This window comes from Macaca thibetana, chromosome 12, assembly GCF_024542745.1.
Source record: "Macaca thibetana thibetana isolate TM-01 chromosome 12, ASM2454274v1, whole genome shotgun sequence".
In the NCBI taxonomy this organism is placed as follows: Eukaryota; Metazoa; Chordata; class Mammalia; order Primates; family Cercopithecidae; genus Macaca; species Macaca thibetana.
This window is the reverse complement of record NC_065589.1, coordinates 12,791,465-12,814,161: the sequence shown is the minus strand read 5'-3', so window position 1 is coordinate 12,814,161 and position 22,697 is coordinate 12,791,465. Positions and strand designations below refer to the sequence as shown.

At 36.9% G+C, this 22,697-nt stretch overlaps 2 protein-coding genes across 29 annotated transcripts in view; one reads left to right on the top strand and one right to left on the bottom strand.

Moving 5' to 3' along the window:
• FBXO36 (F-box protein 36) overlaps nucleotides 1-22,697 on the top strand; it is a 451,851-nt gene that overhangs the window by 260,484 nt on the left and 168,670 nt on the right. The window lies entirely within an intron of this gene.
• Nucleotides 1-22,697, bottom strand: part of TRIP12 (thyroid hormone receptor interactor 12) — a 153,700-nt gene that overhangs the window by 49,182 nt on the left and 81,821 nt on the right. For all 28 annotated transcript variants that reach the window (XM_050751071.1, XM_050751051.1, XM_050751053.1 and 25 more), the window contains 5 exons: nucleotides 20,561-20,666; nucleotides 16,965-17,101; nucleotides 10,588-10,671; nucleotides 9,026-9,121; nucleotides 160-308 (listed from right to left, as the gene is read on the bottom strand). In XM_050751071.1, coding sequence (XP_050607028.1) covers nucleotides 160-308; nucleotides 9,026-9,121; nucleotides 10,588-10,671; nucleotides 16,965-17,101; nucleotides 20,561-20,666 — 572 coding nt within the window. The remainder of the gene's footprint in view (nucleotides 1-159; nucleotides 309-9,025; nucleotides 9,122-10,587; nucleotides 10,672-16,964; nucleotides 17,102-20,560; nucleotides 20,667-22,697) is intronic.

Sequence of the window (22,697 nt, the reverse complement as noted above, 5' to 3'; positions counted from 1 at the left end):
GTATCTATAAGCATGAAATAAAAGCACCAAGTCATATACTCGTCTCTTAACTCTATCATGTTTTAAAAATTAATACTGACAATAATCATACATTCAGTAAAAAATCAGCAGATTTCTGCAGACAAATGAGGTAAAATGAGGGGAAAACACTATGCTTACCAAAGCTGGAACAACACTCTTGACAGGAAACCCTCCCAGTGTCTCCTCATTTCCCATGACCAGCAACTGACACATCTCAATAACTGCCTGAAGCTGTTGACTTTCATCACTGGCTTGCAATCCTTGTAGTAGCTGCTGGGCCTTAGAACCTTTAGAGAAAAAAATAATTATTATCTTTAAACACTTAAGAAAATTATTACTAGGTATAAGGTGTGACTCGCAATGTAACTGGTTGCTTATCTTCTTTGGATCCTAACAGGTCTATACCAGGGTCAAGGCACACTGCTAATACACTGAAGGAAGAATTAAATTAGTTGCATCTGCTCTGCCTTATCATGCTTTCACAGTTATGTATTTCTGACTTCTTAATTGAAAAGTTGACTGGTTTCACAGCAAAAAAACAAAAAATAATATCCATAAGACCAGTATAAACTGATAGCTTTAACATGATCTGTTTTAAGGAAATATAAATCGTGAGCAAAGGTCTGCTACAATAATAAAAACCTGTTAAACAATGATGCCCATACTTCAAAGGAAACGTTATACACCTCCAAATATCCGTTCCAGAATAAATAGAATCCAATTAACAGTGAAAGGGCAAGGAAATAAAAAACAGACACAACAACGTATCTAACAAAAAAGGGAACGAAAAGAATATTCTGTAAAACTACACACACACACACACACACACACACACAATTATAAACCCTTACAACCTCTTTCATTTCCTGCACAGATGATGGCTATCAGAATGTTTCTACTTTTAAGACTTAATTCCATTACTCCAACAATTGAAAAACGTGAATACTCAACAACCACAAAGAAATAAGTTGTCATTAAGCTGAACAATACACTCCAAAATAAAGTCTACAGGCTGGGTTCAGTGGCTCATGCCTGTAATCCAAGCACTTTGGGAGGCCAAGGCAGGTGAATCACTTGAGGTCAGGAGTTCGACACCAACCTGGCCAACATGGTGAAACCCCGTCTCTACTGAAAATACAAAAATTAGCCTGGCACAGTGGTGTGCACCTGTAGTCCCAGATACGCAGGAGGCTGAGGCAGGAGAATTGCTTGAACCCGAGGCAGAGGCTGCAGTGAGCCGAGATGATGCCACTGCACTCCAGACTGGGCGACAGACAAAGACTTCATCTCAAAAATGATTAATTAATTATTTTAAAAAAATTAAGTCTATGAATGTGTTTCATTTTTCATGGACACTTTCCTACTTGAAACCACAATTAATTAAATTAACACTTAACCAATGTTTTATGATGTTACTTTTAAAGCCCCTTCACTTCTTACACCTTTTCAAGTTATTCTTTTCATATTGGACTTTTCCAGTCCTATATCATTAAGTATTGAAATGTGTAGAAATGGGATATATGTCTGGAAGCTGTCAATGAATGTGAAATTCTCATAAAAACTAAAGCTAATAATTTCAATTGACATTATTTGTCAATTGGGGGGCATATACCTCTCAAAGGGGCACATGGCAATCCACGGAAGTTGTTTTATGGTTTAAGATTGTGGCTACTGCATTCTATAGCTATCGCTGCCTACCTACCTTTACCATAATTAAAATTCATCCAAAAATACACCAGAAGAAAAGTTGGGGGAAATACAATTTAACAATTTTAAACTAAATAATATCAATTCCAGTGAGAGTAGGTTTATCACTTCTGTGTTGACATAATGTAGAAGGAAAAACAAAATGATAGAAAAACAGTGAAAATAAATGAATCCTCTGCTGATTCTAAAAGGATTAAACTTTAAAAGGATTAAACAGTTCACATCAAGTATGGCCTAATAGCACAACCCCCTAAGAGAAAGAACTGACATGTATGTGACTAGATGGAGGTCTTATAACCATGTGGGTTGACAACTGTTAAGGACATGGATCTTATACAGCACAATCAAAATTATCATCAATACCAATAAACATCTGGGATGTACCTAAAAATAACTTACACTAAACTGAAGATAACAACAAAAAGCCAAAACCATTACCAAAACCTACTTTATCTTCTGATCTATGAAGAGAAACCAACTCTTAGAGTAGTGGATTTTGAATTTAGAATCATTTTATACTCTTAAAAACTACTGAGGGACCACAAAGCACTTTTGTTTATGTGGGTTGTATTTATTGATAATTTTAAAATATGTTAATTGAAATACAAAAATTTTAAATATTTGCCAGTTAACTCATTATACATTAATATAAACAATTTTGATTTTAAAAGACCTTATTTTCCAAACCAGGTGGCACGGTCTCAGCTTACTGAAACCTCCGTCTCCTGGGTTCCAGCGATTCTCCTGCCTCAGCCTCCCAAGCAGCTGGGATTAGAGGCACAGGCCACCACGCGTGGCTAATTTTTTTGTATTTTTAGTAGAGCTGGGGTTTCACCATCATGGCCAGGCTGGTATTGAACTCCTGACCTCAGGCAATCTGCCCACCTTGGCCTCCCAAAGTGCTGGGATTACAGACATGAGCCACCGTGCCCGGCCCAAACACTGTATTTTCAATATGAATTTGGTTGCTAATGTAGAACTCATGGATACAGAAGCCTAACTGTATTTATTCTTTAAATCCATGAATAAGTGGACCCACACAGTTCAAACTCATGTTGTTCAAGAGTCAACTGTAAATGGAAAAGATTGGCCTTACTGTGTTCCAAAGATTATTAAAAAGACATGTCTTGGGAGTAAAGACCTAATTAAATTAACTTTGGTTCAGTAAGGGCATCTTAGATAAAAACTGAATTATATAGCCAGGCGCGGTGGCTCACGCCTGTAATCCCAGCACTTTGGGAGGCCGAGGCGGGCGGATCACAAGGTCAGGAGATCGAGACCACGGTGAAACCCCGTCTCTACTAAAAATACAAAAAATTAGCCGGGCGCGGTTGTGGGCGCCTGTAGTCCCAGCTACTCGAGAGGCTGAGGCAGGAGAATGGCATGAACCCGGGAGGCGGAGCTTGCAGTGAGCCGAGATCGCACCACTGCACTCCAGCCAGGGCGACAGAGCGAGACTCCGTCTCAAAAAAAAAAAAAAAAAAAAAAAAAAAAAAAACAAAAAACTGAATTATATTTACTTGGAGTATGTGGCAGTGAAAAACACAATGACTGCTAGTATCATTCAGTGCCACTCCTTCATGCTTAAGATCCCACCAGTTTTACCCATTACAGCTTATGAACCATCAGTTCAAACATCAAAGAAACAGAAGGAAAAATCTTAGTAACTATTATTAGTTTTGACCTTATAGAACTCATTTAAGGGTCTCTCACGAACCAAGAGTCCACAGATCATACTTTGAGAACCGTTATTGTCGATCAGGGTTTGGCAGGCAAACGTTTTCTCTCAAGGGCCAGATAGTAATTATTTTGGGCTTTACAGGCATATGGTCTCTACTGCAACTACTCAACTCTGGCACTGTAGCTGGAAAGTATCCACAGAAAGTAAGACTAATACAAACAAATGAACATGACTATATTCCAATAAAACATTATGGACACTGAAATTTGATCTGCATTTAATTTTCACATCAGAAAATATGACTCTTTTAAAATGTTTTCAGCCACGTAAAAATATAAAATCCACTCTTAAGAGTATACAGGCAGTATAATACAAATTCATTGGTTTATTATAGCATACCTTATACAAAAATTAGCCGGGCGGGGTGGTGTGCACCTGCAGTCCCAGATACGCGGGAGGCTGAGGCACAAGAGTCACTTGTTTGCAGTGAGCCAAGATCACGTCACTGCACTCCAGCCTGGATGACAAGAGTGAGACTCTGTCTCAAAAAAAACAAAAACAAAACAAACAAAAAAAACTGATAGAGGGGAGAGTAAGAAGTTTTGCTAAGACAGAAGAAAATCTTGTACTGTTTGAGATTGATAAATTATTAATTTAAGGTATGCTATAACAAACGAGTGAATTTGCATTATACTCCCTAGGGTACCACTAAAATAAATATACGAAGATATATAACTAAAAAAAAAGTTAGAAACAATGAATTTTGGTAAAAAATCAAAAGCTTGATACCATACTGCAGTCATACCCACGACTGGTGGAAATGCAAAATGGTACAATCCCAAATTGGAGGAGTTTGCAACACCTACCAAAACATCGTATGCATTTACACTCATTTAAGCAGCAATCCTCCTTCTATAAATCTATCCAAAAGATAATGCTTGAAAAAAATAGGAAAGCTACATTTCACTGAAGGCTAGCCAATAGAAAAAAAACTGAAAATAACTCAAATGTGCAACAGGGGACTATATAAATAAACTATGTATACCCACACAATGGAGTAACATGGCAGCTTTACAAAGGCGCATCAGTTGAACATGCAACACGCATGTGGCAGCTGTGAAGAGTGAACACCAAAATACAGTATCAAAAGCAAAGTAAAGTGTATAAAGTTTGCTACTCTTAACTGAGAAAGGAAGTCCCATGGACAATATAGATATTTATGGATTTTTTAAAGTAAATAACAGAAGGACAAGCCTAAAATTTAAAAGATTATTTATGTGAGAGGAAGAAGCAGGGGAAATGGAAAGCAAAAGAAGATAAGATTTTTCTAAATATATCTTGTTTGTAGATTTGACTTTTACAACTGTGTAAATATTATATAATTATAAAAGCAAAATACACATTTTAAAAAGCAGTCCCTAAAAATCAGAAGCAAAATGAAGTAAATGAACCAATCCAACCTGCTGGCATAAAGAAAGAGATGGATTATTTCAAATGACTTTAAAACACACTAATTTTAACACAAAGTAAAAAATATCCCAGGAACAGAAAGAACTGTAAAATAATCTTTTTGACTTTTTTAATAATAATACTTTCAGTAGCAACTTGAAATCTTGTACTGTGGATAAAGTAAATGAGTCACTATGTTATAATTATTGGGAATTAGGACACTCAGCATTGGAGAAAGGAGATATAACATGAATGAAGTCAAATAAAAACTCTGTAGACCTAAACATGAATTGGTGGTATCATACCAACTTTTAAAAGAGTCTAGAAATAATGGTCAACCCAGAAGAAATGAATATGGCAGACTGCGGTCTCTAAATACAAAATAAACCAACGCTCTATGGGGAAATGAACAATTTCAGGTATGGGGAGTGTATCAGTCCATTCTCACACGTCTACGAAGAAATATCCAAGACTGGGTAACTTATAAAGAAAATAGGTTTAATTGACTCACAGTTTGGCGTGGCTGGGGAGGAAACTTACAATCAGTGGAAGGTACTTTCTCATAGGGCAGCAGAAGAAAGAATAAGTGCCAACAGGGGAAATGCCAAATCCTTATAAAACCATCAGATCTAGTGAGAACTCACTAGCAGGAGAGAATAGCATGGGAGAAATCACCCCCATGATTCAACTACTTCCCACTGGGTCCAACCCAGTGGGGACTGTAGGGATTGCAATCCAAGATGAGATTTGGGTGGGTACACAGCCATACCATAGCAGGAAGAAAAAATAAGTCAACTGAGTTTGGCACATCTTATCATACCAGAAAATAAGAAGGCTATCAAAAATTACTAAGGTTATGGCCGAAAGATTCAGAAGCCAAACTCAAAAAGATCCCATCATCCAATGCTGGGACAATTCAAGTATCAATGAAAATCACTGAAATGTCTAATACACATCTCAACCCACTGCTTACAATCACACTTAAAAACAAACATGTTAAAAAGCAAAACAAAAATACAACAATGGTACCTTTGGAGGATATAAAAATCACTCCTTTTATTAACCAGTAAAGAGTGAAAAATAATTTTTCCTGTATCAACTATTGTCCTGGGCAATCAAACAGAAGGTGAGAAGAAGATATCCTTTATATATTTCTACTAAATTATTAATACTTTCTTTACTTCTCATAAATGAAAAGAGATTATTAGGTCTAAAATACTACTATTTTGTAACCCCTATTACACAGGTACTTAGTTTCAACAGCTTGTTAAAAGACAGACACTATGTACTTTCTAAGAACACACTATGACTTTTCAATAGGCTTTGTTTACCAAGAAAAGATGATAAAGGCTCTAAACTCAATGTGAAGAGGTCTCTAGATCCAACAACCAGTTTGCAAGAAATACACTTATGATATTGAGACAATGAAACTTCGACATCTATTGGCTATCTATTATTAAGAAATTGCTGGTTTATTTTTTAAATGTGATAATGTGACTGTGTGTTTTGAGGAGCATTATCTTGAACCACATGATGAAATGTTTATAGATTAAAATTAGGTGTCACTTAACAAATGGGATATGTTCTGAGAAATGCATTGTTAGCCTATTTTGTCGTGCAAACATCATAGAGTATACTTAAACCAAGATGGTACAGAGTTTAGCCCCTTGCTCCTAGGCTAGAAACCTGTACGACATGTTACTTTACTGAATACTATAGGCAGTTGTAATGAGTATTTGTATATGTTACAATATCTACACATAGAAGAGGTACAATAAAAATATGATATAAAAGATTAAAAAATGGTACTTCTGTATAGGGCATTTACCATGAATGGAGCTTACCAGGAATGGAAGTTTCTCTGGGCGAGTGGGTGGTGAGTGAATGTGAAAGCCTAGATTATACACTACTATAAATTCTATAAACTGTATATATATGTATACTAAATTTATAAGAAATATCTTAAAGAAATTAACCGGTCAGGCACTGTGGCTCACGCCTGTAATCCGAGCACTTTGGGATGCTGAGGTGGGCAGATCACAAGACCAGGAGATCGAGAACATCCTGGCTAACAGAGTGAAACCCCGTCTCTACTAAAAATACAAAAAATTAGCCAGGCATGGTGGCAGGTGCCTGTAGTCCCAGCTACTCGGGAGGCTGAGGCAGGAGAATTGCTTGAACCTGGGAGGAGGCGGTAACAGTGAGCTGAGACTGCACCACTGCACTCCAGCCTAGGCGACAGAGCAACACTCCGTCTCAAAAAAAAAAGAAAGAAAGAAAAAAGCAATTAAGCTTCCTGTAACTTTTTACTTTCATAAACTTTTTTTAACTTTGACTATTTTGTAGTATTAACTAGCTTAAAACACAAACACAATGTACAGCTGTATAAAAACATTTTCTTTCTTTATATCCATATAAGCTTTTTCCTATTTTGAAAATTCATTTTTCTTTAGTTATTAAACAGTTTTTTAAAACATTTAGACACAAACATGACCATTAACCTAGGCCTGCACAGGGTGAAGATCATCAATATCATTATGTTCTACCTCCACATCTTATGTCCCACTGGAGGTCTTCAGGGGCGATGATAGGCATGAAGCTGTCATCTCCTATGGCAACAATGCTTTCTTCTGGAATACCTACTACTAAGGTTTACAGTTAATGTTCTTCTTTAGTATGTAGAAGGAGTACATTCTAAACCAAGCTTGTTCAATGCGTGGCCCAGGATGGCTTTGAATGCAGCCCAACAAAAATTCGTAAAGTTTCTTAAAATATTATAAGATTTTTTTGCGACTTTTTTTAAGCTCATCAGCTATTATTAGTGTTATTATAATTAGTGTTACTATATTTTATGTGTGGCCCAAGACAATTCTTCTTCCAATGTGACCCAGGGAAGCAAAAAGACTGGACACCTCTGGCTTTAAATGATCAAAGTATGGTTTAAAAATGTGTACTGTATATTAGATAGATGATGGGAATTTTTCAACTCCATTATAACCTTGTGGGACTGATGTAGCGTGTGCGATCTGTTGTTGAATGAAACATCATTATGCAGCACATGACTGTATATAATGCCTGGGATTCATTTCAAACTAATATGGGAAGAAGGATGTGAATGAGGCTACAGATAAAGATTAGATGTGAAGTAGGCACCGTTGAAGCTGGGCCATGGGCACAAAGGTGTGGCATTGTTTTTGACTCTGGCTCTAGTTTACGGTTTACATTAAGTTCATGTGTAAAGGTTGATGTTAAATACAGGTTTCAGATATCTCAAAATCAATACCCTTAGGGACCCCCTGCAACAGTTTTTTTTTTTTTTTTTTTTTTTTTTTTTTTTCCCTTTCCAGGCTTCTCCCCAGTGACAAATAAAACCAAATTTCTCTTAAAAAAACAAACAAAAATCTTAAGAAACTACCTGATTGCAATGTATAAATCATATTTTGATCCCAATTCAAGGAAACAGGCCAGGCACAGTGGCTCATGCCTGTAATCTCAGCACTTTGGGAGGCCAAGGTGGGTGGATTCCCTGAGGTCAGGAGTTCGAGATCAGCCATCCAACACAGTGAAACCCCATCTCTACTAAAAATACAAAAATTAGCCGGGCTTGGTGGTACACACCTGTAATCCCAGCTACTCAGGAGGCTGAGGCGGGAGGATTGTTTGGACCCGAGAGGTGGAAGTTGCAGTAAGCTGAGATCGCGCCACTGCACTCCAGCCTGGATGACAGAGCAAGATTCCGTCTCAAAAAAAAAAACTTTTTAAAAAAGTACACATGAGAACCTTATGTCTAAATATTTAAAGCTATAAAAAAAATCAGCTAGCAAACTGTTTAATGTTTTATCCTCTCACCTTGACAAATACATCATTATGACAAACTCAAGATTCAAATCTATGCAAAACATGCCATCAGGTGCCATAATTACCAATGCAATTGTTTGAGATTCTTTATTCTTATTTTGTTCAAACAAACAGAATCAATCTCGCTATAAAATCTGGGTAATACTGCAATGAAAATTGTACTTAAGGTGTGAATGTGCACAAGCCTTCTTTTTAAAAATGGGTTAAAGATGATGAAAAACTTCTTAATACTTCGATCAATAGGTTACAAGTAAAAACAGCAGTTGGCTAATTATTGAGAGGTTTCAGGGAAGGAACATTTTTACTTACTAGCTCCGCTTCCAATTGTTCTATGGAAAAGCTGTGACATCCGAGGACCAAGAGGACCAAACAGGTGAGGGGGAAGACCCCTTGCCTCTAACAAAGCTAGAGAGAAAAGAAGGGCAGAGTGAACAACTAAGATGACTTCATGCAACTGATCTATCTGAAAATTTCAAGTAACTGATTCATCTCACTTAACTGATTCAATGTTACTTTGCGTTCTGAACTATTAAGAGAAGCTGCAAACTTTCAAGACCACCCTAATATATTAAATCAGTGCCAACAGGAATGTGTAAAATATTTCAAGAAAAACCTAAGGTAAGTATTTTGATTATTTTGAAGAGCTAATATGTTAAGCACCTTGGCTCTGTTTTCTGTATGACATTATTTCCCAATCAGTTGTTGGTCATCAGATCCTATAAAACCATATGAAAACAGTATATGATTTTTATTAGTTCCAAAATGTGAAAACAAAACAAAATAGGCAAGGCATAGTGTCTCAAACCTGTAATCCCAGCACTCTGGGAGGCCGAGATGGATCACCTGAGGTCAGGAGTTCAAGACCAGCCTGGCCAACATGATGAAAGCCCGTCTCTACTAAAAATACAAAAATTAGCCAGGCGCAGTGGCGGGGACCTATAATCCTAGCTACTCAGGAGACTGAAGCAGGAGAATGGTTTGAACGCGGGGGGCGGAGTTCACAGTGAGCTGAGATCGTGCCATTGCACTCTAGCCTGGAGTGCAAAGTAAGACCCGGTCTCAAAACAATCAAAAAAAACTCTGTGTTCCTGAGAGTCCAAGTCCTAGAGATACTTGTATGTTCCCTCAGGAACTTAAAAGCAATCAAAAATGATTTATAAATAATACTTTTATTGTAAGCCTCACACTGAGATCTGTTATAAATCAATTGAGATAAAAATATATACCCATCCATACATAATATTAGGCTGCTTTTGTAAAAGCATTTGTTAACATTTAAAAAAACTACAATTTGTATATACACTATACATTCCTTTTGAAACAGGATCAAGAAGATAAAAAACCATGGCAAACACCTTATTAAAACCCATTTATGCTGCAGGTTGCAATTTTTTAAATTTTTACATGAGTGAAAAGTCAGACCTTGGCAACAGCCTTGAGCAGTAGGATATCAATAACTCCCACATCCTTAGCGTTCCAATAATGGAACACTAGGCCTAAGTGGGTTAAATGCATTCATAATGCTACTGGACTCCAGACGAAAATATATTAAGGTACCCGTTTTTCAAGATTTTTAACTTATTTATTACTGAAACCAGCTATACATGCAACCACAATAAAGAAAAAAACATTTAAACAAAAATAAATATGTAAGGCTTTATCTAGTCAAACAGTAAACACCTAGAGGCAGATAGCTCATCTTCTAATTCCAAATCATGAAATTGCTACTAAGAAGTTTTTTTGTTTTTTTTCTTGGAGGTACAGGTACTGCTAGATTATGGTCAAATGAATTTAAATTAATTTCAATAAAGTATGGTATTAACAGGTAGCTCATGGTAATGGTTTCTTGTAGGCTCAATAACTGTTTTTACCTTGCAAACGTCCCATCTCGGAATCATCTGATTCACTCTCCCCAGAGGTGGTCATGCCAACAGCCCCTGCAACAGAACTAGAGGCTTGGGGTGGAGGGGAAAGATGAGGGTTAGGAGAGGAGCACTTAAACACATTACGTCTGGCTTATCTTAGAAAAACCAAAGTTTTGTGGACTACAATGAATAAAGGCAATTAAACTTGTCTAGCCACAGTATACTCAGCTGTTCTTCTAGACTTTATCCTGTAGCTTTCAGCAACGAAAGGAGAACTCAACTATTTTAGTATTAAAAAGGTTGTATTTTTATGCTTGTTTTTCATTTATACATGGCTTTTGACAAATTTATTGTGCCTTTGAAACTGTTCTTTAATTAAGATGTCCTGAATCCCTCTCTGAAAGTCAATAAAGAACATAGTGCTAAAACAATTGTGATTATTTAACAGATGGCCAATTAGTAACAAAAATAATAAAAAGGCAAAATTGACATTTGGGGGAAATGTTGTATGTAGATGTCTGCCTTCTAAGTCTGCTTCATTCCCGGACTACAGTCTTGATACAATCATTTATCTGTTTTCATTAACTTCAAGAGTGCAAAAAGATATTACAACTAACAGATGACTGCTATGAAGTATGAAGGAGGCTGGATATGGTGGCTCACGCCTGTAATACCAACACTTTGCGGGTCAAGGCAGAAGGATCATTTAAGCTCAGGGGTTCAAGGCCAGCCTGGGTAACATAGTGCAACTTGTAGTCCCAGCTACTGAGTTGGGCATGCCTGAGTTGAGAGCACTGCTTGGGCCCAGGAGGTAGGGGCCGCAGTGTGCCATGATCATGCCACCGCACTCCAGCCTAAGCGGCAGGGCCAGACTCTATCTAAAAACAAAAAGTATGAAAGACAGGGCAATAAAGTGTCAAAACTAGTGTAAAATGAAGAGTTAAAACTCAGGATACTATGAATCGAAATGCTAACCTGACCAACAATGACAAAAAACCAGTCTGAGCTAATGGAGACAGAGTCTATTATGAATCTGAACAGGAAGTAAAACCATAGTCCTACAAAACTAGCAGTTAATTGTGCCTCTAGGTGTCTGCTGAGGTCAAAGGGGGTTCTTTTTGTTTGTTTTCTGGGTCTTTTTCTTTTTTTAACCCAGATGATTGATCTACATAAGCTCTTCCACAATACCTTAAGCCCTATATACTGAACAGATTGTGACAGAATGCAAGCCAGGAAGAATATTTTTGTCATAATTGTTAAAGAGGCATGTGTGAATAACATATGTGAATTTTAAGAGCTTGTCTGAAGAAAAAGATGCCAAAATACCAGCCACCGACTGTATTTTCATATTACCATTCTCTTCACATACCATTAAGTATTTTCTATGTAACTTCATTAATGGGATTAAAAAAAAATTCTTAGAAAAACTTATGGTTTAGAACAGGGTCAGCAAAATATGGCCCAAAGGCCGAATCCAGTCCACCACATGGTTTGGTAAATAAAAGTTTTATTAGAACATAGCTGTACTCATTCATTTACAGGTCTGTGGCTGCTTTCACGCTGTAATTACAGAACTGAGTACTTGCAACAGAGACTACATAAAGCATCAAACATTTACTATCTGGCCTTTTACAAAAATGTTGGAAACTCCCCCACCACTCCCAAAGGTTTAGAGCCATAGAGAGACAGATTAACCAGAAACACTGAAGTTGTATAAAGGTTAAGCAAAATCCACACTTCTGGTAAAGAAAAAGGAAATTAACCAGTAACTACACACACACTATAATGCTACTTACAGGTACGCAGCATTTATGAAACACTTACTATACATAGGCATTGTCTAAGTTTCCTCCTAACTGTACAAAAGGTATTATAATCATCATGCACATAAGGAAACCAAGGTTTTGTGACTCTGAGCATACTTGGCCAATGTCAGATAGCTAGTTATGGATCGGAGACCTGAACTTAGGAAGCCTGACTTCACAGGTTCTACCCTTAGAAACTATATGACTCAAACATATTCTTTAGCAGTGATTTTTAATTCAAATAAAGTTGCTTCTTCACATTATACAGAAATGCTGTTAACAAATACTGTTACCAGGTACAATTATAACTGAAATGGCTCTTAAACTTATCTTAAGACTATTCTATCTATGTGGGAAGCAAATACCAAGTTTTTACAAATGAAATAGTTGGTATTTTTAAACCACACTCTGGAGCCCATACATTAAAAAACGCACACACAAAAATCTAACCTGTTAAGAGTACTGCTGGGTTTTTAAGTTTACTGATCAGAGAATCTACTTGATTTTACTTTAAAATGTTCTCCAGACCTACAACCATTAAAGGTTTCTACCTTACATTACTTCTTAAACATTTTATTCTAACCACTTTCATAATGAATATCTCAAAACTTCACTGCCACAAAGACATCAATTAATCAAAACATAAAACCTACAGAAGAACATAATTAAAAGAGATGCTAAGGTTCTATTATAGCAGAGTCCCAACCTTTGGGGAGCCACAGAACCTTTTTTATTTTTATTTTTTGAGACAGGGTCTTGCTCTCTTGACCAAGCTGAAGTGCAGTGGTGCAATTTACAGCTCACTGCAACTTCCGTCTCCAGGGCTCAAGTGATCCTTCCGCCTTCGCCTCCTGAGGAGCTGGTATCACAGGCCCATGCCACCAAGCCTAGCTCAGTTTTGTATTTTGTTGTAGAGACAGGGTTTCACCACGTTGCCCAGGCTAATCTCAAACTCCTGAACTCAAGTGATCCACCTGCCTCGGCCTCCGAGTGTTGGGGTGAGAGGTGTGAGCTACTGTCAAAAGTCTGATTATCAGTAGAGGGTAGGGTGCTGGTTTTGACAGAAATTGGAAACTAACTGTGAAGAAAAGAATTCTTTTGCCAGACCTCTGATAGCAAGTATTAAGCTTTTGTTCCCTTTTATGAAGTAGTTTAGGTTATCTAAAGTGGGAGTTCAGATAGGAGTTACGAGTTTTCTAATTTTGTAAAACATATATAAAAACTATTTTTGTATGTTTTACAAAATGAGTTTGGTTTTACAAAAAAAAAAAAACAAAAAAAAAAACACTAGTTTTGTATGTTTTACAAAATTAGAAAACCTAAGCCAGCCAAGCCACTGGCTAATTCAATTAGGAGTATAGAGATGGCTGTTCTGTAAAGTCATGCAGATATGAAAATGTAATTAATCAACAGGAGTTGGCTACAGTTCCTTAGTCAAGGCTTCAAACCTACTTGGGCATAGGCCAGATTTGTTCCCAGAGTCAAATATACAAATATAACTATCAGTAGATAAAATCCAATGCCAGATTTTCAACAGATATTTCTCCTGTTTAGTCTTAAAATATCTTCACAGTACCGTGTAAGACAGTTTACAATACACATAAGTGAAAACAATGGAGAACGATATTGTCTAAATCAGAATACAAACATTCTATTATGGAGTGACAAGTTTTTATACTTTAACCAACAGATGCAAAGTTAACAAAATTGGAATACTTCTTTATGTGATCTAACCCTGATCATTTCTTCTGAAACTATAAAGTTACCCAATGCAAAATGGAGTGACATTATTTTACAAGAATAAAGAAAAATACTTCATTCCTTACTTTAGTACCCCTAGCATTTGCAAGACTTTATCAACACTATAAAGGTCTATACAGATTATGTCCCAAACTAAGAATGCACAGGAGACCAGGTGTGGAGACTCACGCCTGTAATCCCAGCACTTTGGGAGGTCAAGGTGGGCAGATCACTTGAGGTCAGGAGTTGGAGCGCAGCCTGGCCAACATGGTGAAACCCCTTCTGTACTAAAAATACAAAAATTAGCCAGGCGTGGTGGTGGGCGCCTGTAGTCCCAACTACTTAGGAGGCTGAGGCAAGAGAATCACTCAGATCCAGGAGGCAGAGACTGCAGTGAGCTGAGATTGCGATGCTGCACTCCAGCCTGGGCAACAGAGAGAAACTTATCCTCAAAAAAAAGAAAGGAAAAAAAAAAAAAAAAAAAAAAAAAGAATGCACAGGAGTCTGCCTCTGACTCTTGCGAAAGTGTGGCAAACACTTAACTTTCAACTTCAAAGGCTAGCATTTCTTACATGAAGAGTTAATGTGGTTGGGCTTTTTAAAATAACAACAACATTATTTCCAAATAAATGTTTTCAACGGAGTCTTATATCTACTATACAAGTACTATCTGAAAACGTTTACTTGTCAAAAGGAGCCCTAAGTCCACGAACCTATACACCATACTAATTTAGGTTTGTATTTTCTTTTACATTCCCATTTTACACATGCAGAAGCTAAAGCACATTACCATGAAGAACTTAACGTAAAGCTGCTAAATAATTAGCTTATTTCCCCATAAATACTTTAAAGAGTCAGCAGAGAAATTCCTATAATTCATAAGAGATCTATCCTCCAGAATGTAATGAAGTCAGCCCTCTAACACAAGTGCACATGCCAGATGTATTTTTTTATCACCAGTTACAATGCACAGTTTGGGAAACACTTGTATCACACTAATTTCAAACATAAATGACAACGGAATGCCTCAAAGTGCTTAGAAAGGCAGTTGGATGAGCCTGATTCCTGTATGCTTTTATTCTCTTAGGTAAATAAATAGGGGAACAAAATTTTACAGCCCATTCCCATTCCAGCTTTCAATTATATATTTGTATAAATTATATAAACTCTTGCAACTGTATTAGACAACAATGATGTTACAAATATGCCTGGCTTTGGGAAGTCACACATCACAGCTTGTAACCCTGAGCAAGCATAAGCAATGTTTGTCTCCGTTTTTCCTCACTTATAAAATGGTAATAAGAGCACTCATACCTCAGGAGGCTGTTTGGAATATTGAAAGAGAATATATGTAAAGTACTTAATACTATGGCTGGACTGCAATGTGGTATACACTGTATAAATATTAGTTATAATAATTACTATAGTAAGTCTACATTAATAGCCTGCAGCTCCTTTTCTGTTACCCATTTGGGAATTACTCCATTTCCACATTCAGGCTTTGAATAAACATTAAAAACTGGGAAGGAGCATACAATATTGGGATAGACTGTGAGTCACAACCAGTTTTAATGAGTTGCAATGAAATGGACTTTCCAAATATCTACCATTTAAACCTTCAGAAAAACTAGGAAAACAAATATGGGAAAAAACTCCTCTCCCACCACATAATTTATCATATAAAACTAAGAAAGTGTAGTGGTTAAAAAAATGCTAAGCTAGATAGAACAAGAAGACATCAGTAGTGGGTAAACCACAACCTTCCTGGCAAACTATGGCATGATCAACTACAGACATTAAAGAAAATGACAATGTATACTAATAGTAAACAATAGTATCTGAAATATCTTTGTTCAAAAGGAAGTATATGTCCACATCTAAACCTGTGTGTATCCTCTGATATAAGGCTCATACATATAAGCCTATAGTGATTGATTTTAACATTCTTTACCTGTTGTTCACGTCACTGAGAAATGTCAATACAAACTGTATTTTGATATCCATCAGCCAGAATTAATAGTTGAAGTATTAGCCTTGTTTTGGTATAGGTAATGGGTACATATTTAAAGCTGAGAGAAAAGTCTTAATTTTTGTGCTTCTAATATATCAAGAATAAAAATGAGAAGCCCGGCTGGGCGCAGTGGCTCAAGCCTGTAATCCCAGCACTTTGGGAGGCCGAGACGGGCGGATCACGAGGTCAGGAGATCGAGACCATCCTGGCTAACACGGTGAAACCCCATCTCTATTAAAAAACACAAAAAACTAGTCGGGCGAGGTGGCTGGTGCCTGTAGTCCCAGCTACTCGGGAGGCGGAGCTTGCGGTGAGCTGAGATCTGGCCACTGCACTCCAGCCTGGGCGACAGAGTGAGACTCCGTCTCAAAAAAAAAAAAAAAAAAAAAAAGAGAAGCCCATAACAATACAAATACTGTTCTTATAGCTAAGGTTCAAACTGAATACTCGTATTTTAGGGCTTACAAAAATTCTAAATTAAAATTTATACGTGTGTGAAGCAATTTAAACTATATTCTTATATTTTTACTATGAATTTAAATTCTTTCAATCAATGGGCAGTTATACGCACTAGTCAATATATAAAAAGCTTAAACAGAGTTTACTTCTTCCTAAAAGCCTTTTGAACGTAATTAGCGCAAATTAGGATGAGAATTTTAAAATGGCAACCATTTCCAATTAATCAAAATATCAAACTGGTAAAGTAAAACAAAACAGAACAAGAAGTTTATATGATAGTAACACCTAGCATACATCCCTCCCTCCACCCATCAAATCTATAAAAGACAGAAATGCATTTTAAAGCTAAGAAGTACGAATCTACCTACCCGCAGCTCCTTGGGGAGCTTCATCCGTCCGAGCAGCTGAAGAATTTACTGCCTCCTGGTTGCTTTCAGGGTCTGCCATTTTCTCCTGTCGACGAGCTTCAGCTGCTCCTCTTTTGCCCAGGCCAGAGCCTCGCCGACTACAACAGAAAAATGTCATCATGGGCAGCATTACCAGTGAACCAGGAGCAATGTATAGACAACACAAAGCTCAAATTCATGGAGCACAAAGCCAGTTTCTTCTTCGTCCTCTTTTTAAATAAAAGTAAGTGCAGAAAATCACCATGTATAACAACCAAGACTTTGTATATTTAAAATTCTTCCAAGTTATACTGCATTTACAATACAAGCTTTTGTGTTACTGGGAGCTGTTGTCATCCTTAGAAACAGAAATGATTTTTAAAACACTTCCAACTAAACAGAAAAGTGACTCTTCCTGCAGAGAAAATTCAATTCCTTTAAAATACAGCATCATTCCCAGGGTAAACAGTGGATTAATGTATTAATACTGGCTGGGTGCAGTGGCTCACACCTGTAATCCCAGCACTTTGGGAGGCCGGGCAGGTGTATCACCTGAGCTCAGGAGTTCAAGACCAGCCTGACCAATATCATGAAACCCTGTCTCTACTAAAAATGCAAAAATTAGCTGGGTGTAGTGGCGTGTGCCTGTAGTCCCAGCTACTTGGGAGGCCAAGACAAGAGAATTGCTCGAACCTGGGAGGCGGAGGTTGCAGTGAGCCGAGATCATGCCACTGCACTCCATCTTGGGCAACAAAAACAACACAAAAAAATTCATACAAAAGAACTGCAGATTAACACTGAGAATGTGAGGAAGAGAGGAGGAGATGGGAAAAAAATTCCCAGCCCCTATGTTCTAGATTACCTAAATCATACAAAAATAATCATCCTAATAATGAATAACTCCATTCTTTAAGTTATGGATTTAATATTATTAATAAATACAGATAACATTTGGGAAAGACATTCATTTAGGACAGAGACACAGAATAAATTATGAGAAAAGAATGACCACTTATTTCTCCTAAAGAAAATTACATTTTATTGATGATAAACCTTTTTTTCTCCTTTAATAGCAAAATCAGTAAGCAAACCGGGGAGAAGCAAAAATACTTCCCCCCAAATTATTCAAACTTGATAGCATTTAAACAAAGCTCCCCAAATTATCTTAAGAAAGGCAGAAGCCTATTAGTAAAAACATGTTTTAGATTAAAGTCACACTACAGTGAAGTGAGAGAAGCAGGCACAACTGACCTACAAATGCTCTGCTTACCTGAGAGCAATGGAAGAGTTTATTCTCATTACAGAAAAAGCTTCCCTACACAGAAATTTGCTTAACGAATCTTTCTTTCACAAGGAAACAGCTCATTCCCAACCCATTTTACAAAGCTACAAATTAGTGGGATTCAAATTCACTCATTTAAGATCTAATCTCCACCAGCACACTGGACTGACCACTTTGGATACGTAGGGTTGCTGCCCTCAAGGAGTGCTACTCTAAAGAGAAACAAGGACACCCTTAGTAGGTGACCAAGGCACTAAACGTAAGCAGAATCTCAACTAATTCAGAAAAGATTTGCCATGAAGAGCACTTCAAACAGGTGGCTAGATGAGACGGCCTGTGCACAGCATGATCAAACCCTACAGTGGGTAATTTCACACACACTAACTATCGTGAGTAGAATGAGAGGTGGTTGCAGAGAACAGCAGGGCAAGCAAGACAATTACAACACTAGATTACCTGACTTTGCATACGGCTTAAAATTAATTTTCAGACACAATAAATTCAGTTTGCATCTCAGACTAAACCTTGAGTAATTAAGATTCAAAATATGGCCCAAAATAGGATAAAAAACTCTGGAAAATTGAGAAGTTTCTTCAGAAATCCTCAGAAAAGTTGCTATGCAACCTCAAAAGCAAACAGGTGTACTAAATCCAGGTATTTTAAACAATCTAAAAAATTTAAAACCAGGTGGAAAAGATTTAAGGCGGCAAGGCTATCTTTTTCATGATTTATAGGCACCAAGTTGTACTGTTTACTTATGTCACTACTGTAACACCGCCAAGAGTAGAGAAAATAGGTTATCTTAGATAAGAACCAAAAGTGGAAAGACCCCTCTGCTAACCTGAGTGGGAAAAGGTAAACTAAAACCATTCCCCCACCCCATCACTAGTTTGCATGCATTTACTAGAGGGAACAAGCTACAGTCGTGTGCTGCATAATGTTGTTTCTGTCAAGGACAAACCACATGTATGACCGTGGTCCTGCAAGATTATTAATACTGTATTTTTACTGTACCTTTTCTACGTTTAGATATGTTTAGATGCATAAATGCTTGCCATTGTGTTACACTTGTCTACAGTATTCTGTAAGGTAACACGTTTTACAGGTTTGTGGCCTAGGAGCAACAGGCTACCACATGGCCTAGATGTGTAGTAAGCTATACTATCTAGGTTTGTGTTTTAAGTGTTCTTCATGATGTTTGCATGGCAAAATCACCTAATGACACATATCTCAGATAGCTACTGAATAATTAGCCATGGAATGGCACCTGACCAACTGACCAAGCCTGAAAAGCTTACAGAAGTTGCAGGAAAAAGATTTCTACTTTTAGCCTAAGATTCTCAATCAATTAATAAAGTTATGTGAACTATTAACTGTATCACATCAAAGATAGTTGTTTTGAAAAAGAGATCTACAGAATCTAGAATTGGAGATGTGAGAGAACACATAATACCTACACTTGTTCTTGAGAGTAAGGTGATACAATATAAAAATTAAGTACATTTCCCCCTCCATTCATTAAACTTAGTAACTGGTTCTAACACTTTTAGAAACCAATTAGGCAATAGTACAACCATTAGAAGAGGCATCCTTTTCAATTCATTAATCACACTATTGGGAAACTTAACTACCTTTTAAAAACAATCCAAATCTGCATAAAGATGCTTGACAGACTAGAACTTTGTAAACAGCCAAAGGTCCTGCTACTGTCAACAGCATTGTGAAAATAGCACAACAACAAAGGAAAAGTAGACGATAAAAGTATCGTCAAGAAATAGAATGATTAAAACTTAATAAAAACATGTAAATAAATATTGCAGAGAAATTCACAAAGATAACGCCAGTTATGTTAGAATACGTCTTTACTCAAGTAAAAAAAAAATTAGATAATTTTTTAAAAATCGTCGGGCACAGTGGCTCACGCCTGTAGTCCCAGCACTATGAGAGGCTAAGGCGCGTGGATCACTTGAGGCTGGGAGGTGGGAGACCAGCCTGGCCAACATGGTGAAACCCCATCTCTACTAAAAATACAAAAATTAGCTGGGTGGGGTGGCAGACACCCATAATCCCAGCTACTCGGGAGGCTGAGGCAGGAGAATCACCTGAACCCGGGAGGTGTAGGTTGCAGTGAGCCAAGATCGTGCCATTGCACTCCAGCCTGGGTGACAAGAGCAAGACTGTCAAAAAACAAAAACAAAATAAAAAACAATCTATGGAGTTAAGGATTTTGATGAAAGCTGAAACTAAGCAACAGAAGACAAATAAACTCACTATAAATGAAAAAAACCCAAATTACCTGGTACTAGCACAGGAGCCCGTGGTCTTTTGGCGTGTGCTCCGCCTCAAACTGGGGAGCTCAGCAGGTGGAGATTCACTGCGCTTCTTCGTAGATTTTCTTAAACCTATCCATGGAAAATGGAAAAGTGTAATTTTATAATGAGAAATTATCATTAATTAAAAATTATAAAATTCTTCAGGTCATCATGTTCAAAACTTGACAGAATCTTTTCATAACCTCTCCAGCAGTATTGCTAGCTTTATTTCCAGAGCCTATTCATAATGAAAAAGCTAATGGTACTTGGCCCTCCACTTCAGGATCGGTCTTCTCACTTGGGCCCAACCTTGACCCAAGCTATCCCCAGAGTCCTGCCTATCTCTCCTCTTTCAAAGTTCTTTTCTCATCTGTTATTCTTCTCCACTAACAAAGGCGAGTTTTTTTGTATATACCATTTATTTCAAGAATTTACTAAACGTTATGAAGTTTATCAACTTTATTACACTGTTCTTATATTGTCCTATTTCAGTTAGTTTATATAAGGCTCATCAATAAGGTATGAGAGAACTAAATGAGTTATACCACTCATCAGAAAGGTACATGCACTTGGACTGAAGGTTATCAGGAAGTCTGATTTATAAAAGACTGTATAATTAGGGGGAAGAGTCAATTACGCACACTTTTCACGGTATTCTGGAAGCTAATTAATGCCTTCACAGGTCAATAGGCTCAAAAACAGTGTATCAATTAAGTAAAGTTTATTACTATTTTATGAACAATAAGAAAGCCAAGATAGCATCCACCCTCGCCCAACCCTCACAATGTTACCATAAATGACATACAAGGCAGTATGCTCAATCTAAACAAAGACCTCCAATAGTGAACGGTCTCCAAAGTTACCATATTTCCATGAGAACTCAGCATCATCTTAAATAGCTGTTAACTTTTTCAGAGACTAATTGTACAATTGGTCCTGGTCACTTGCTTCTTTTCAGGAAGTTTTAATTTTGCTGATTTCATTGCTTTAAAGGGGAAAAACTAATTCTTTACTCCTTTGATTGGGAAAAAGCAGCAGTAAAAGATCTGGGAGAGAAACAGTAAAAAGGATTCTAGACATTTTCTTGATCTTTTACACTCAAATTAAAACTTCAGCTCATTCAACTTGGGATGGTCTTTATAGCAGACTTAAAAGGAGAGTTGCTAAGTGAAAACTCAAACTTCTTCATGAATCTGTGAACATGAAACAGAAGTTTTAAGGATAAAAATCTATGTTTGGACAGGCATTACCTTTTAGACATCTAAATTATATCTTTTGGGCCTTTTTCTAAATAACTTTTGTGAAAGATTATCTAAACAAGTGAAGCTGACTTACAAGAATCAAAGAATGAAACTTTAATTGGGAAAAGATGATTGGCTTAAGAGTTTCTAAAATTTCAATCTTATTTTTAGATTGGTTTTCTATATAGCATATTGCCAGAATTACTTGATATAATCATATGCTTGATATCCTATGCTGTCTTTGTCAGGGCACACAATCTGGTCACCTAAGAGACAGGGCATGGGAACAGATCTAGGGAGCTAGCTTGGTAATACGTTCGGCTAATTAGCATCACATTTAATATTTTAAAAATTCATAAATTATTTAAAAATAGTATTTCAGAAAGTATTAAATTTTACACTTGCTTTTCCATTGGATTTGTGTGACTAAGTTAAAGTAGACTTACAAATGTATAGTTTAGAGAGAAAAAACCACAAATGTACGTTATATTAAAACACACCAAAAAACAGTGGTTTTGCTTATGACAAAGCACTTTAACAAACCCTGTATTCTTGTCATTAGTATTACGTAGTACTTCATTCAAGTAATACTAAAATATCTCTATACATACCATTATACAGCAATAGACAGTAGCCCACACTTTTGTGACATTAAAAATAAAATATTCAAATTAATGTACTGTGGACTACACTGCTTTGAGGTGATGTAATTACCTTTATTTTTAATCAAACTTTATTTTACTCTTTCACTATTCATGTCCTAAAATAGACTTCACTGTTTAACTTTCTTTTACATTGTCTTCAACTATAACTTAAATGTGATAGTAACATACTTATTGTGAGTGGTTCAAGGAGTTTGACAAATGTATTTACCTATATA